At 41.1% G+C, this 13,436-nt stretch overlaps 1 protein-coding gene across 1 annotated transcript in view; it reads left to right on the top strand.

Moving 5' to 3' along the window:
- The window catches only part of LOC121580625 (TBC domain-containing protein kinase-like protein), a gene marked incomplete at its 3' end in the record, with an annotated part of 46,865 nt that overhangs the window by 309 nt on the left and 33,120 nt on the right, over positions 1–13,436 (top strand). The window contains 22 exon segments of the mRNA XM_045213941.1: positions 272–510; positions 3,778–3,850; positions 4,716–4,755; positions 4,757–4,825; positions 5,032–5,080; positions 5,083–5,104; positions 6,147–6,288; positions 6,519–6,579; positions 6,684–6,745; positions 7,285–7,346; positions 7,719–7,782; positions 7,784–7,842; positions 7,844–7,866; positions 10,065–10,203; positions 10,793–10,892; positions 11,102–11,151; positions 11,373–11,502; positions 11,907–12,005; positions 12,183–12,245; positions 12,386–12,512; positions 12,689–12,739; positions 12,855–12,940. Of these exon segments, the coding sequence (XP_045069876.1) occupies positions 318–510; positions 3,778–3,850; positions 4,716–4,755; positions 4,757–4,825; positions 5,032–5,080; positions 5,083–5,104; positions 6,147–6,288; positions 6,519–6,579; positions 6,684–6,745; positions 7,285–7,346; positions 7,719–7,782; positions 7,784–7,842; positions 7,844–7,866; positions 10,065–10,203; positions 10,793–10,892; positions 11,102–11,151; positions 11,373–11,502; positions 11,907–12,005; positions 12,183–12,245; positions 12,386–12,512; positions 12,689–12,739; positions 12,855–12,940 (1,764 nt within the window).

Below are 13,436 nucleotides of genomic sequence, written 5' to 3'. Positions count from 1 at the left end.
TATGTCTCCCCTAAATACACTATTAGGTCATGCTTGTACAAGATTACAAAATAAATGAAGTGGATATGAAAGTGTGTGTAACCATTATTTTGTGTTATGTCTGAAATTATTTCTGCGTTTAAAAGCTGTGATATAACTTGTATTTTAGCTACATTACGTCTGTTGTGTTTAGATATAGTTTCAAATCAAATTAAAATGAGTGTTTTGTAAACATGAACCAAACTGTTCATCATTTGTTTCACTGCCTCTAATGTCTTTGTGTTTTCCATAGGGTGTGTGTTGGTGCTGGAGCTGTCAACTGTGAGCAGTGAGCAGTCATGAGGCCACTGAGAGATGCCCAGCTAGGGGCCTTCACCTTCTTTGCCTCCGCTCTTCCCCACGATGTGTGCGGGAGCAACGGCCTCCCCCTCACCCCTAACTCCATCAAGATCCTGGGCCGTTTCCAGCTGCTCAAGACCATTACCCACCCCAGGCTCTGCCAGTACGTAGACATCTCCAGAGGGAAGCATGGTAGGACTATCCATCTCTGTCTGTTTGTCACTGGGTCTTGTGGGGTCCTATTCTTGATACTGTGAAAGTGGATCACTCCCTCAACCTACCTTCCGTGGGAGTAAAAGTGTTCTGAATGCACTGAACCCTGCACTGGTATAGCACTGATATAGCACTTAAAAAGGCATAACTGGATTGGTGAAAGATATGTAGTGGAATCCTTGCTTTCCTCTATTCGACTGTATCTGGCTTTCAGTGATTGTGAAGAAGGGAAGAATCCATGGAAAATCAGGTATCATAGTATCCCGATACTGTTATTGTGACAATACTCCACTACCAGAAATATCCTAGTATTGGGAGGGTGGGATGTAGAGTGAAGCTAAAGAGGACTAGGGGAGATTGGTACTCACGTGACAGACAGATAGCAGATTTTAAATCAAATCCCCTTCCCTTCGGCATCTACTATATGACTGGTGTGCTGTTAATATAAAATAAAATTGTATTTGTCAAATTCTTCATAAACAACAAGTGTAGACTAACAGCTTACCGATCACTGCACCTGCACACAGCCCATCTGTAATTAGTCCACCCAACTACCTCATCCCCATATTGTTATTTACATTGTTATTTATTTAGCTAATTTGCACCCCAGTATCTCTATTTGCACATCATCTTCTGCACATCTATCACTCTAGTGTTAATACTAAATTGTAGTATTGGTTTTCGCAGGCATAATGGGACGAGATTGACTCAAGTTTGCCAAAAAAGCACCTGGATGATCATCAAGAGTCTTGGAAGACCGTTCTATGGACAGATGATTCAAAAGTATAACTTTTTTGAACGACATGGTTCCAGTAATGCCTGGTGAAAACCAAACTCTGCATTCCACAGTAAGAACATCATACCAAAGGTCAAGCATGGTGGTGGTTGTCACGGACGTTGAAGGACGGGTCAGACCAAGGCGCAGCGTGAAATGCATCCATGTTTATTAAACCGAATAAACATACAAAACAGGAAACGTGACGTCGGAAGGCTATACACACACAAGCCAAACTCACCGAGCACAAAACAAGATCCCACAACACAGGCAGGAAAACTGGCTGCCTGAGTATGATCCCCAATCAGAGACAACGAGCGACAGCTGCCTCTGATTGGGAACCACACCCAGCCAAACATAGAAATACAAACATAGAATCAACACACACATGATATTCACACCTGACCAAACTAACTAGAGTTCTATAGGTCAGGGCGTGACAGTGGTGGTGTGATGGTTTGGGGATGCTTTGCTGCCTCAGGACCTGGACGACTTGCCTTAATAGAAGGAACCATGAATTCTGCTCTGTATCAGATAATTCTACAGGAGAATGTCAGACCATCCGTCTGTGAGCTGAAGCTGAAGCACATCTGGGTCATGCAGCAAGACAATGATCCAAAACACACAATCAAGTCTACATGAAAATGGCTAAAAAGCAACAAATTGGAAGTTTTGGAATGGCCTAGTCAAAGTCCAGACCTAATCCCAATTGAGGTGTGGTGGCAGGACTTGAAACGAACAGTTCATGCTTGAAAACCCACACGTCACTGAGTTAAAGCAGTTCTGCATGGAAGAGTGGGCCAAATTCCTCCACAGCGACGTGAGACACTGATCAGCAACTACAGGAAGCATTTGGTTGGGAGTCATTGCAGCTAAAGGTGGCACAACAAGTTATTGAGTGTAAGGGGGCAATTACTTTTTCACACAGGGAATTGGGTGTTGCATAACTTTGTTTATGAAATAAATATGTAATTGTTGTGTTATTTGTCCACTTATGTTCCCTTTATCTAATATTAGGTTTTGGTTGAAGATCTGATAACATTCAGTATCACAAATATGCAAAAGTAGAGAAAATTAGAGGGGGGCAAATACTTTTCATAGCACTGTATGTAACTCTGTGTTGTTGTTGTTTTTATCGCACTGCTTTGCTTTATCTTGGCCAGGTCGCAGTTGTAAATGAGAACTTGTTCTCAACTGCCTTACCTGGTTAAATAAAGGTGAAATGAATAATAATAATAATAATAAAAACAGTGAAACACTTACTTACGGTGTGCATTCAGAAGGAACGGTGTGCATTCAGTGTATTCCAACAGAGCCTTGACCCTCCCCTTTCTATTTGGAAAAGCACCAAATAATCTTGACTTTTAAACTTCATTGCGGTCATATCCATAAGTTTAAATGTAGACTTGTACCCCGTTTGTCATTTACAGTTGAGTAAATATGGAGAAACACCATCACAGGTTACAGCTCCTCAAGAGACTCTCTCAGCTTTCAACAATGTCCGTTTTTTTGTAGTGTTGTTTTGTGTTACATCCGAGTCACTGTAAAATAACTAAATGTGTTTGGCAATCTCAACTGCACAATCTAACTTGTTACACTTTTGTTTACTACACGTATTGCCACAAGCATGTGTTTTATTAAAAGTCTCACAGAAACCAGAAATGATCCCAAATCCACAATATGCAGATTTTATTGGAGGAACCCATCATTGTTTTTAGGACACTGTAATGTTGACACATTAATGATTCTTGGCCAAAAGTATACACAGTACTGTCTTGATGGACTTCTGAGTTGTTAAAAGCTTGCTTTGTTTCATCCTCTTCATGTCCAGATGTTTTATGGTCATGGCTAGACGGGATACAGCTTATGTCAAATTGATGTCATAATTACTTTTTTTTTGCATTTTAGCTAACCCTAACCCTTTTCCTAACCTTTACCTAATACTCTAACCTGCGTAAGTTCTGCTAGCCTGCTACGAAAAGTCAATTCTTGTCAATTCTGACATAAACTGTATCCCATTTAGTCAAAACCATGTTTTGAGGTCCTGAACCCTGGACCCTTTGTTGTCAGATTTTGTAGATAACATTTTTTTTTTCATTTTTTTTTTGTGGGCTGGGTGAACGGGAAGTTATAAATGACTAAGTACAACTTTAAAGCTTTGTAATTGCAGATGTGTGTTATCTCAACACATGGTACTAGCTTTTCATTTAGAAGATCCTTCCTGGCTGTTTAACCAATCATGGTGTAGGCTTAACCTTTAATTTAAAGGCACACTCCTTCATTGGAAAAACAACAAAATGACAGCCCTACCGCTAAAAAAATTGACAACAAGCAGCAGACCGTCAAATTGAGATGTTTTGAAATCACACATTTTAAACATATAAATCAATAAATGGTGGGGCTGACCAATGTCAAATTGATCGAAACCATTTCACATCTTGAGTTTTATCACCCTTTTCTTCTTCTTCCAGAACGACTGGTTGTTGTGACGGAACACTACGAAAGCAGTCTAAATGATTTCCAGAAACAGGTTCAAACTGTCAGGTATGATTTCAAGTTTCACGTTTTTTATTAGTCATACAGGGTTCCCCAACTGGCAGTATTCCCACGCATTATAGAGAGATACTGTATATGTGATCGTATACAACTGTAAGCAAGGTTTTGAAATGGCTGTTTTAGTCCAAATATTATATCTGTTTGGGCTTCTTGGTCAATTTCGCAGTCTACAAATTATTTGTAATTATGTTCCGGCCCACTGACCATCCGCTCAAGAAAAAAATCGGCCCGCGGCTGAATCTAGTTGATGATCTCTGGTATACACCATCCAACGAAATGCTTACTTGCAGGTTCCTTCTCGACAATGCAGAAATAATAAAAAGATAAGAACATGAACATAAAGTAAATGGCTCAGTAGAATAAAATAAACATTTTAACACAAGTATAATACAGGACGGCACAATTTATAGTCTAATATTTGACACAATATAAAGACTATATAGATATAGTACATTATCATTGTACTATGTTATTGAAATGTTCAGAGGACTCACCAGTTCCATCTCTCTGTAAGCAGAATGACCATGGCTTAACTGAACGAAGAAGAATAGCTTCATTACTACAGGACTAGGCTATGTACTCACCCTAGCCATCTACTAGCGTAGACTCCGATAATAACACAAAACCTCTTTCATCTAAAAACGCTTTAGACTCGGCAGGGGGAAAAATACATACATATTTAGTAGACACAATAACCTGTTGTAGCTTTGTTGGCTGGAAAACAAAGGCCCACTCTGAGTACCATACACCTAACCTTTTTCAAGCCAAACACCACAGGAACTAAAGCCACGTCCAAGTTGTATATAATGTGTATATAATAATCCTCAGGCCTTGTCTGTATGTTACAGCACAGAGAGGTTCTCCAGATAGCCTATGAGGCCTTGGAGGGACTAGGAGTTTATGAACAAACATGGGATGGTTCACAGAGCCCTCAATGCACAGAACGTCCTCATGGACGGCAAGGTAGTTACCTCCCCTTCCCTATCAGTTGGGGTCTAATGGAAAGGCTTTTGACGCCATTTGCCATTGTCATCTAGCCTGGTTAAACCTGTGCTCTCGTTCAGTCTGGTTCAACAGGCTAATTGTCATCAGGTTATTGATGCATTATTGATTATCATAAGGCTATCAATACATTGAACATTGTCATATGTAACATTGTTTCTTTGTAGGGCAACGTGAAGCTGGCTAAGTTTGGGTTGTATTACATGACAGACCACGGGCGGATGTGGACTTTCCTATTGGGTAAGTCCTGTTAACATCTAACCTCCCATGTACAGAGAGATGTGTCAATAGATTTGAAAAGCAGTTACATTGTGACTGACATTACATTAGGCAGTGAAAACATATATTTTAAAACATTTTAGTCTTAGAGTCATTTACAATAGTGAGTGCAGTACATTTTCATCATTTTCTTTCTGTACTGGTTCCCCGTGGGAATCAAACCCACAACCCTGGCTACGAGCGCCATGCTCTACCAATTGAGCCACACAGGTTAAAAAGCGATACATGTTCCACTGTACAGAGTTAACTATGATAAATTCTGATATGATAATGGACGGTTACGTAGAACCTTGAACGTCTGGAACTTGTAATACTGTGGATCTTCAGATAATGGAGGTCATAGGTCCCTCTGTGAACACAACACAGTATTTAAATGCTGTTAGTGAAATAGAATGAGACATTACTATGAAATGTATGTGTAATGGTCAATCTATTGTTTATGAAAACCAGGTTTTGGATATTAAAGTAATCCATTGTTTCAAGTACTGTAATAGATAGCTGAAGTCTTATCCAAAACCCAAGGGCCCTCATGTTATAGAAAGTCTTTGTGGGTAATATCCTGTTGTTGAATGGGGGAATGATTGTGTGTGTGTGTGTGTGTGTGTGTGTGTGTGTGTGTGTGTGTGTGTGTGTGTGTGTGTGTGTGTGTGTGTGTGTGTGTGTCGCCACTGCCTCTGATGTCCTGTGTTATCTAATCTCCAAGTAAAACATCTGGTTTGAAGATGTAATAAGCTTTATCTGTCTAGTGTTTATGGCGATTCCTTGATATGAAGCAATGTACTGTACACACATCATTTGAACAATGACTTCAAAGAAACATGAAGTTCCTGGAATATTTAGGTAGATTAATCATCAAAGTCTGTTCATTGTCAAATGGTATCTGTTGCAAAGAGGTTTCAATTGAATTTAATTCAAGACAACCTCAACGCTCCTTCAAGTTTGCTATGCCTTTCAGGGTATTCAATTGACCCTTGACCCTCTCTCTGACTATCTCTGTCCACAGCTACCCGTCCTACCTGGCTCCAGAGGTCATCGCCCAGGGCTCAGTCCACCCTAGTGACCCCTCCCAGGGGGAGAACCCTCTGTCCTCGGGGCCCAAGACAGACGTGTGGTCCCTGGGAGTCCTGCTCTTTGAGCTGTGTGCAGTAAGCTCTCTTACACCACCATGTCTTGACCTAATGATTGATTGATTGGTTGATTGAGCTGTCAATCAAAAGTCAGGACTGTCAATGACAGATGTTATGACAATAGTATATAGCCATTGAACAGAGGGTTCATTCTCTCCTAATGTACTATCAACCTTTCAAGTAAAGTTTGACATTGTGATTAGGAGAAGTCATTCTGTCCTCGTGTACTATCAGCCTTTTATTCATAGGGTAGAAGACTACTGCAGAACATTGAAATAAGCGAGAGATTGAAATTCATCATCACTTTGGGTAAGTGAACGTGTTGCCAAGTCCATCAGCCTGGTGAGCCACAGATGAGTTATGATGGGGTTGTGAATTGTTTATGACATGGTGGTCTGTGTGTTTTTCCTCAGGTTGCATTGACGACATAGTCACAGTCCTTGCAGAGGAGCACGGATGCTTGGATGTGATTAGGGTGAGTTTAAAATCAATCACAGGTCACTATTTATTACACTGGCCCTCGACACTAAAACCACTCTAAGAAAGGTTGATTGTCCTAGAATTCCTAGATTGCCTAATGTTAGATTGCCTAATGTGTAGATTGTCTAATGTGTAGATTGTCTAATTGTAGATTGTCTTAGATTGCCTAATGTGTGGTTAAGTCATGTTTTATGATGTTGTAGATAAGACTACACCTTATTATACGCTGTATTGTTGTTCCAGAAACGAATGTGATGGTAAATGACGACAATTCATCAAAAAAGCAAACAATGCACTGTAACTTGTAACTGGTGTGTGTGTGTGCTCTCGCGCATCTGTTAGCGTGTATATGTGTGCTAATTAAATTCACATGCCCTCCATTAGACGAAGTGTTTCCCTTGTAAAAATGCTTTTAACCTTTCTCAGGCGATTTTGTTTCTTTAGGATGTTGAAAAGCCATAAGAGTGGAGGGAGATTGGGGCTGTGGGTCTGGATTGTACTGTAACTAATGCGATTGTCAACGTTCTGTTACAGGAGCTGCCTGAGAACGTTCTAACGTTATTAAGGAAATGCCTGACCTTCCTACCCTCCAGAAGGTAACTCGACCAGAGATGTTTTATGTCTGTGGATTGGACTCTATTGTGTTGGCTATCATTTCCTGTTGGGAGGCACATTCTCCATGCCTTCTCAGGGTAATGGCAGGGGTAATAGCAGGGTTAATAACAGGGTAATAACAGGGTAATGGCAGGGTAAACCACGTGAATAACATCTGCAAGAAGCAGAATTCAGTCATAGCGAAAGTGATCTAAAACATGCCCAAATGAGAACATGGTACGTTTAGAGAGAACATTTGAGAACACTTCACATAACATTCTGGTAGTGAAATCTGAACCTTTTGATGAAGTGCGTCGATATGTTTTCAATGCGTGTTCAGTAAAGTGTAGATTTCACTCTGTGCTTCCATCCAGACCCACCCCTGCAGAGCTGCTGGTTGACCCAGTGTTTGAGGGCGTGTCGTGTCTCTACACCCAGGTTCCAGCAGCCCGTCGGGCTGTTCTCCTCCTCCCTGCGCTGTGCCCACCTGGAGCTACCAGGACATCAGCCAGCTCTGCAAAGGTCAGACTGCACACACACATGCCCTGACGTGGGCACACATATATATACACACACATACAGTGGGGAAAAAAAGTATTTAGTCAGCCACCAATTGTGCAAGTTCTCCCACTTAAAAAGATGAGAGAGGCCTGTAATTTCCATCATAGGTACACGTCAACTATGACAGACAAATTGAGGAAAAAAAATCCAGAAAATCACATTGTAGGATTTTTAATTAATTTATTTGCAAATTATGGTGGAAAATAAGTATTTGGTCACCTACAAACAAGCAAGATTTCTGGATCTCACAGACCTGTAACTTCTTCTTTAAGAGGCTTCTCTGTCCTCCACTCGTTACCTGTATTAATGGCACCTGTTTGAACTTGTTATCAGTATAAAAGACACCTGTCCACAACCTCAAACAGTCACACTCCAAACTCCACTATGGCCAAGACCAAAGAGCTGTCAAAGGACACCAGAAACAAAATTGTAGACCTGCACCAGGCTGGGAAGACTGAATCTGCAATAGGTAAGCAGCTTGGTTTGAAGAAATCAACTGTGGGAGCAATTATTAGGAAATGGAAGACATACAAGACCACTGATAATCTCCCCTCGATCTGGGGCTCCACGCAAGATCTCACCGAGGGGTCCAAATGATCACAAGAACGGTGAGCAAAAATCCCAGAACCACACGGGGGGACCTAGTGAATGACCTGCAGAGAGCTGGGACCAAAGTAACAAAGCCTACCATCAGTAACACACTACGCCGCCAGGGACTCAAATCCTGCAGTTTCAGACGTGTCCCCCTGCTTAAGCCAGTAACATGTCCAGGCCCCGTCTGAAGTTTGCTAGAGTGCATTTGGATGATCCAGAAGAGGATTGGGAGAATGTCATATGGTCAGATGAAACCAAAATATAACTTTTTGGTAAAAAAACTCAACTCGTCGTGTTTGGAGGACAAAGAATGCTGAGTTGCATCCAAAGAACACCATACCTACTGTGAAGCATGGGGGTGGGAACATCATGCTTTGGGGCTGTTTTTCTGCAAAGGGACCAGGACGACCGATCAGTGTAAAGGAAAGAATGAATGGGGCCATGTATCGTGAGATTTGGAGTGAAAACCTCCTTCCATCTGCAAGGGCATTGAAGATGAAACGTGGCTGGGTCTTTCAGCATGACAATGATCCCAAACACACCGCCCGGGCAACGAAGGAGTGGCTTCGTAAGAAGCATTTCAAGGTCCTGGAGTGGCCTAGCCAGTCTCCAGATTTCAACCCCATAGAAAATCTTGGGCGGGAGTTGAAAGTCCGTGTTGCCCAGCGACAGCCCCAAAACATCACTGCTCTAGAGGAGATCTGCATGGAGGAATGGGCCAAAATACCAGCAACAGTGTGTGAAAACCTTGTGAAGACTTACAGAAAACGTTTGACCTGTGTCATTGCCAACAAAGGGTATATAACAAAGTATTGAGAAACTTTTGTTATTGAACAAATACTTATTTTCCACCATAATTTGAAAATAAATTCATTAAAAATCCTACAATGTGATTTTCTGGGTTTTTTTTCCTCATTTTGTCTGTCATAGTTGACGTGTACCCATGATGAAAATTACAGGCCTCTCTCTATCTTTTTAAGTGGGAGAACTTGCACAATTGTTGGCTGACTAAATACTTTTTTTCCCCACTGTATACACACAGACAGCATAACTCCCTATAGCGCACCCTAATTTACAGTATCGTCAATACTGACATTTTAGGAATAAGAAATTGTTTCAAAGGTCTAATTATCGACATCATTCACTCTGAGCATTGATTGTGAGAAGTACTTCAGGCATTCATTCTCCTCTCAACGTTTTGCATGGTCATCAGTGATTTGGCCTTTGATTCATATTTGAATAGTTGACATTATAAATATAAATGTAAATGTTTCTTGACCATGGAAGACCTGGCTGTATGGATAAAGGATACATCTCAAAGACGACCACAAAGGACTACATTTTACCATGTAGAGGACCATGTATCATCCTTGATGCTTTTTTTAGCATGTTTACTGCCATCACATTAGTGTGTGATTTTATGGAACCCAGGAATCCCTGGAAAACAGTGGCAGTTGTTACGAGCGGACTATCCTGGCTAAGTAAATATATAAAATGACATTCATTGAAATGTGACTGATTTTAATGTATTAGACAGTTAAAACAATCTGTCAATCATGTCGCAGATGATGATGAGGAGTACCTGGGGGAGAGGGCCATAGACGAGGTGTACCACCTGTGGTGTTTGGCAGGAGGAGACCTGGAGAAGGAACTGACCAACCAGGGGATCATCCAGTCCAAGCCTCCCGTCTGCACCTTGCCCAAGTACTGTACAACACACCCTTTCTACCTAGTGTACTGTTTCAGATATTGTAGTTATATTCAGCAGGCCTTTCTACTGGACTGTCTTAGAAAATGTAGTTATACACAGCAAGTCTTTCTACCGGACTGTCTAAGATAATGTAGTTATATACAGCACGTCTTTCTACTGGACTGTCTAAGATAATGTAGTTATATACAGCACGTCTTTCTACTGGACTGTCTCAGATAATGTAGTTATATACAGTATGTCTTTCTACTGGACTGTCTCAGCTAATGTAGTTATACACAGCATGCCTTTCTACTGTCTTAGATAATGTAGTTATATACAGTATGTCTTTCTACTGGACTGTCTCAGATAATGTGGTTTATATACAGCATGCCTTTCTACTGTCTTAGATAATGTAGTTATATTCATCATGCCTTTCCACTGTACTGTTTCAGATCAAGTTATTAACTGTTTGAATCGTAGAGCAAAGCCTAAAGCACACAGTTAGAATAATGTTTACATCTGAACTAGTTAACTATATTAAGTAGATCCATACTGTAGTTTATCATCCGAATGATTAAATGTTTAATTGAATCTCTGTGTTAGTTTCATGCTGGAGGATGGGGAGTCATTTGGCCAAGGCAGGGACAGGAGCTTCCTCCTGGATGACACCACCGTCACACTGTCTCTGTGCCAGCTGAAGAATGTGAGGACATCACTGTGACTAATAGATTTAACATTACCGTACAATAACCGGAGAAATACATTGCAATAGTGCGTTGGTCTCACTTGGACTGTAATGACCAGTGTACTACCAACACCTCACAACAGTTTATTTAATCCACATGGTTGAATCTGAAATGAACCAGAAAATGTGTGCTGAGAATTAAAATCTGACTTACTTCTCTCTTTCAGAGACTGGAAGACGTGGCAGGAGAGGCATATTACCCTTTATTGGAAGATGAGTAAGAATCCCCTCATCTTTTACTTCTCAATTGTCACGTATGTCCTCAGCTCTCATATCCCTTCTCTATTTTTCATTTTATGGCTTGTTTTTTTCACTGACTGATGGAGATGGGTAATGTTCCTTTCTTGCTTTTTTGTTTGCTTGTCTCTCTGTGTGTCTCTCTGTGTCTCTCTCTCTCTGTGTCTCTCTCTGTGTCTCTCTCTCTCTCTGTGTCTCCAGACAGTCTAGTCTGTCCCAATCCAACAGCAGCAATGAGCTGTCTTGCACCGTCACGCTGCCACTCATCATCAGGGAGAGGGACACAGAGTACCAACTCATCCGCATCATCCTCTTCGACAGGCTCCTCAAGGTCAGAGCTCTAACACACACACACACACACACACACACCATTCTCTCACAACCCAGTACAAATTCAATCACTCTGCCTCAGCAGTTTTAAGACCCCCCAGTTCCCAATGATTCCAGGAATAGAAAGTCACATTGACCCTGTCCTGAGATCACACTCATTTACTCATCTTTGTGTTCCTGTCTGGTGATTTTATTAAAGTCTCCTATTGGTGTGTGTCCAGGCCTTGGTGTTTATCTTGATTGTATCAGGTGTTGAATGAAAGTGGAGCTACGTGTTATATCAACCAGATTAGTAAAATATAGTGTCTTCTCAATGACTTGTCTAGCTTATTAAAGTTTTTTAATTACATTAAGAATATAATCTTATGATTAGATAATTCTCTGGTTGTGCTGTTTGTCCCACAGGCGTACCCATACAAGAAGAACCTGGTGTGGAAGGAGGCGAGGGTGGACATTCCTCCCCTCGTACGTGGACTGGCATGGGCTGCTCTCCTGGGAGTCGAGGTAGGACAAACTGATAACCATAGAGAGAAATACGTTGTTTTGTTTGTAGAGATAAATCAATCTGATAACCATAGAGATTATGGACTTGATTTACTGCTGATTTTCATTTAATACTGTGCCTTGCAATGATAATGGGAAGTTGGTTTGGTTGATTAGAATCCCTTTTTCTCTCTCCAGGGGGACATTCAAGCCAAATATGACAGCATTGATAAGGATACCCCTATACCTACTGACAGACAGGTACCTCTTCTTCTCATTGTGGACTGGTTATCAGGCAAATTAATTATTTTTGGCAATTTTATAATTTCATATTGAACAGATATATATCCATCACATGCTTTGGTTCAAACACTTATACTGTGTGTGTGCTTTCCCCCCAGATTGAGGTGGACATCCCTCGCTGTCACCAGTATGACGAGCTGCTGTCCTCGCCACAGGGCCACAGGAAGTTCAGGCGTGTGCTCAAAGCCTGGGTGGTCTCTCACCCTGACCTGGTCTACTGGCAGGGTCAGTCTTTCACTCTGTCAATCTGCTGTCACTGTCTGACGCTGTGACTCACATCCATGCTGTGTTGTGGTCAATAGACCACTAGGTGGCAGTCAAGTCATACATTTTCAATCCAGCCTATCCAATTCAATTCTAGTGTTGATGTGGTTTACAATTGTACCCTGTGTTTTGTTCAGGTTTGGATTCGCTTTGTGCACCATTCCTCTGGCTGGATTTCAACAATGAAGGTAAGGGTATTCCAATCCTTCTTAAAAGAGATTGTTGTTGATTTGCAGAAGTACAATGTGTATCGCTGATACTCCCTTCTCTCTTCTCCTCATCTTCCCGCGTTCTTTTTGTCAGCCCTGGCGTACGCCTGCATGTCGGCCTTCATCCCCAAATACCTGTATAACTTCTTCCTGAAGGACAACTCTCTCACGTTATCCAAGGTGAGTTTCTCCATGTACAGTGACACTTGTATAACAAACATCCTCCATCATCCCAGTAAATCAATCTTTAATCTACATAAACATTTCAGTGTTCAAAATGTGCCACTAGTAGGTGTATTTATAGAGCTGCACTAATGAGTTGTCTAATAACACCCTTTTAGTGTGATATTCACAATATACTACAGCCTCTCTGCCTTATTACTTAAAGGGAAAACTCCACCCAAACTATCTTTTGGTATTCGTTTCATTAGTCCATTGTTTATAAAGTCCCAAAATGTTTTGCATGCCAACAATGAAGTTTTGAAGATCTATGACTTTCAAAATACAGAAATACAGCCGGTATGATGCATTTTGCCACATTTTTGAACTATATCAACAAGGGACTAATGAAACAAATACTGTACCAAAAAGAGTTTTGGGCTGGAGTTTTCTTTAAAGTGTACTGGAGCTGAGACGTCAGTGTAAGTTAAGTTAAGCCACTGACAAATTTTTTTTG

The sequence above is a fragment of the Coregonus clupeaformis genome, unplaced genomic scaffold (assembly GCF_020615455.1).
Source record: "Coregonus clupeaformis isolate EN_2021a unplaced genomic scaffold, ASM2061545v1 scaf0175, whole genome shotgun sequence".
Taxonomy (NCBI): Eukaryota; Metazoa; Chordata; class Actinopteri; order Salmoniformes; family Salmonidae; genus Coregonus; species Coregonus clupeaformis.
The sequence above is the reverse complement of the archived record's forward strand: the minus strand, read 5'-3'. Positions and strand labels throughout refer to the sequence as shown.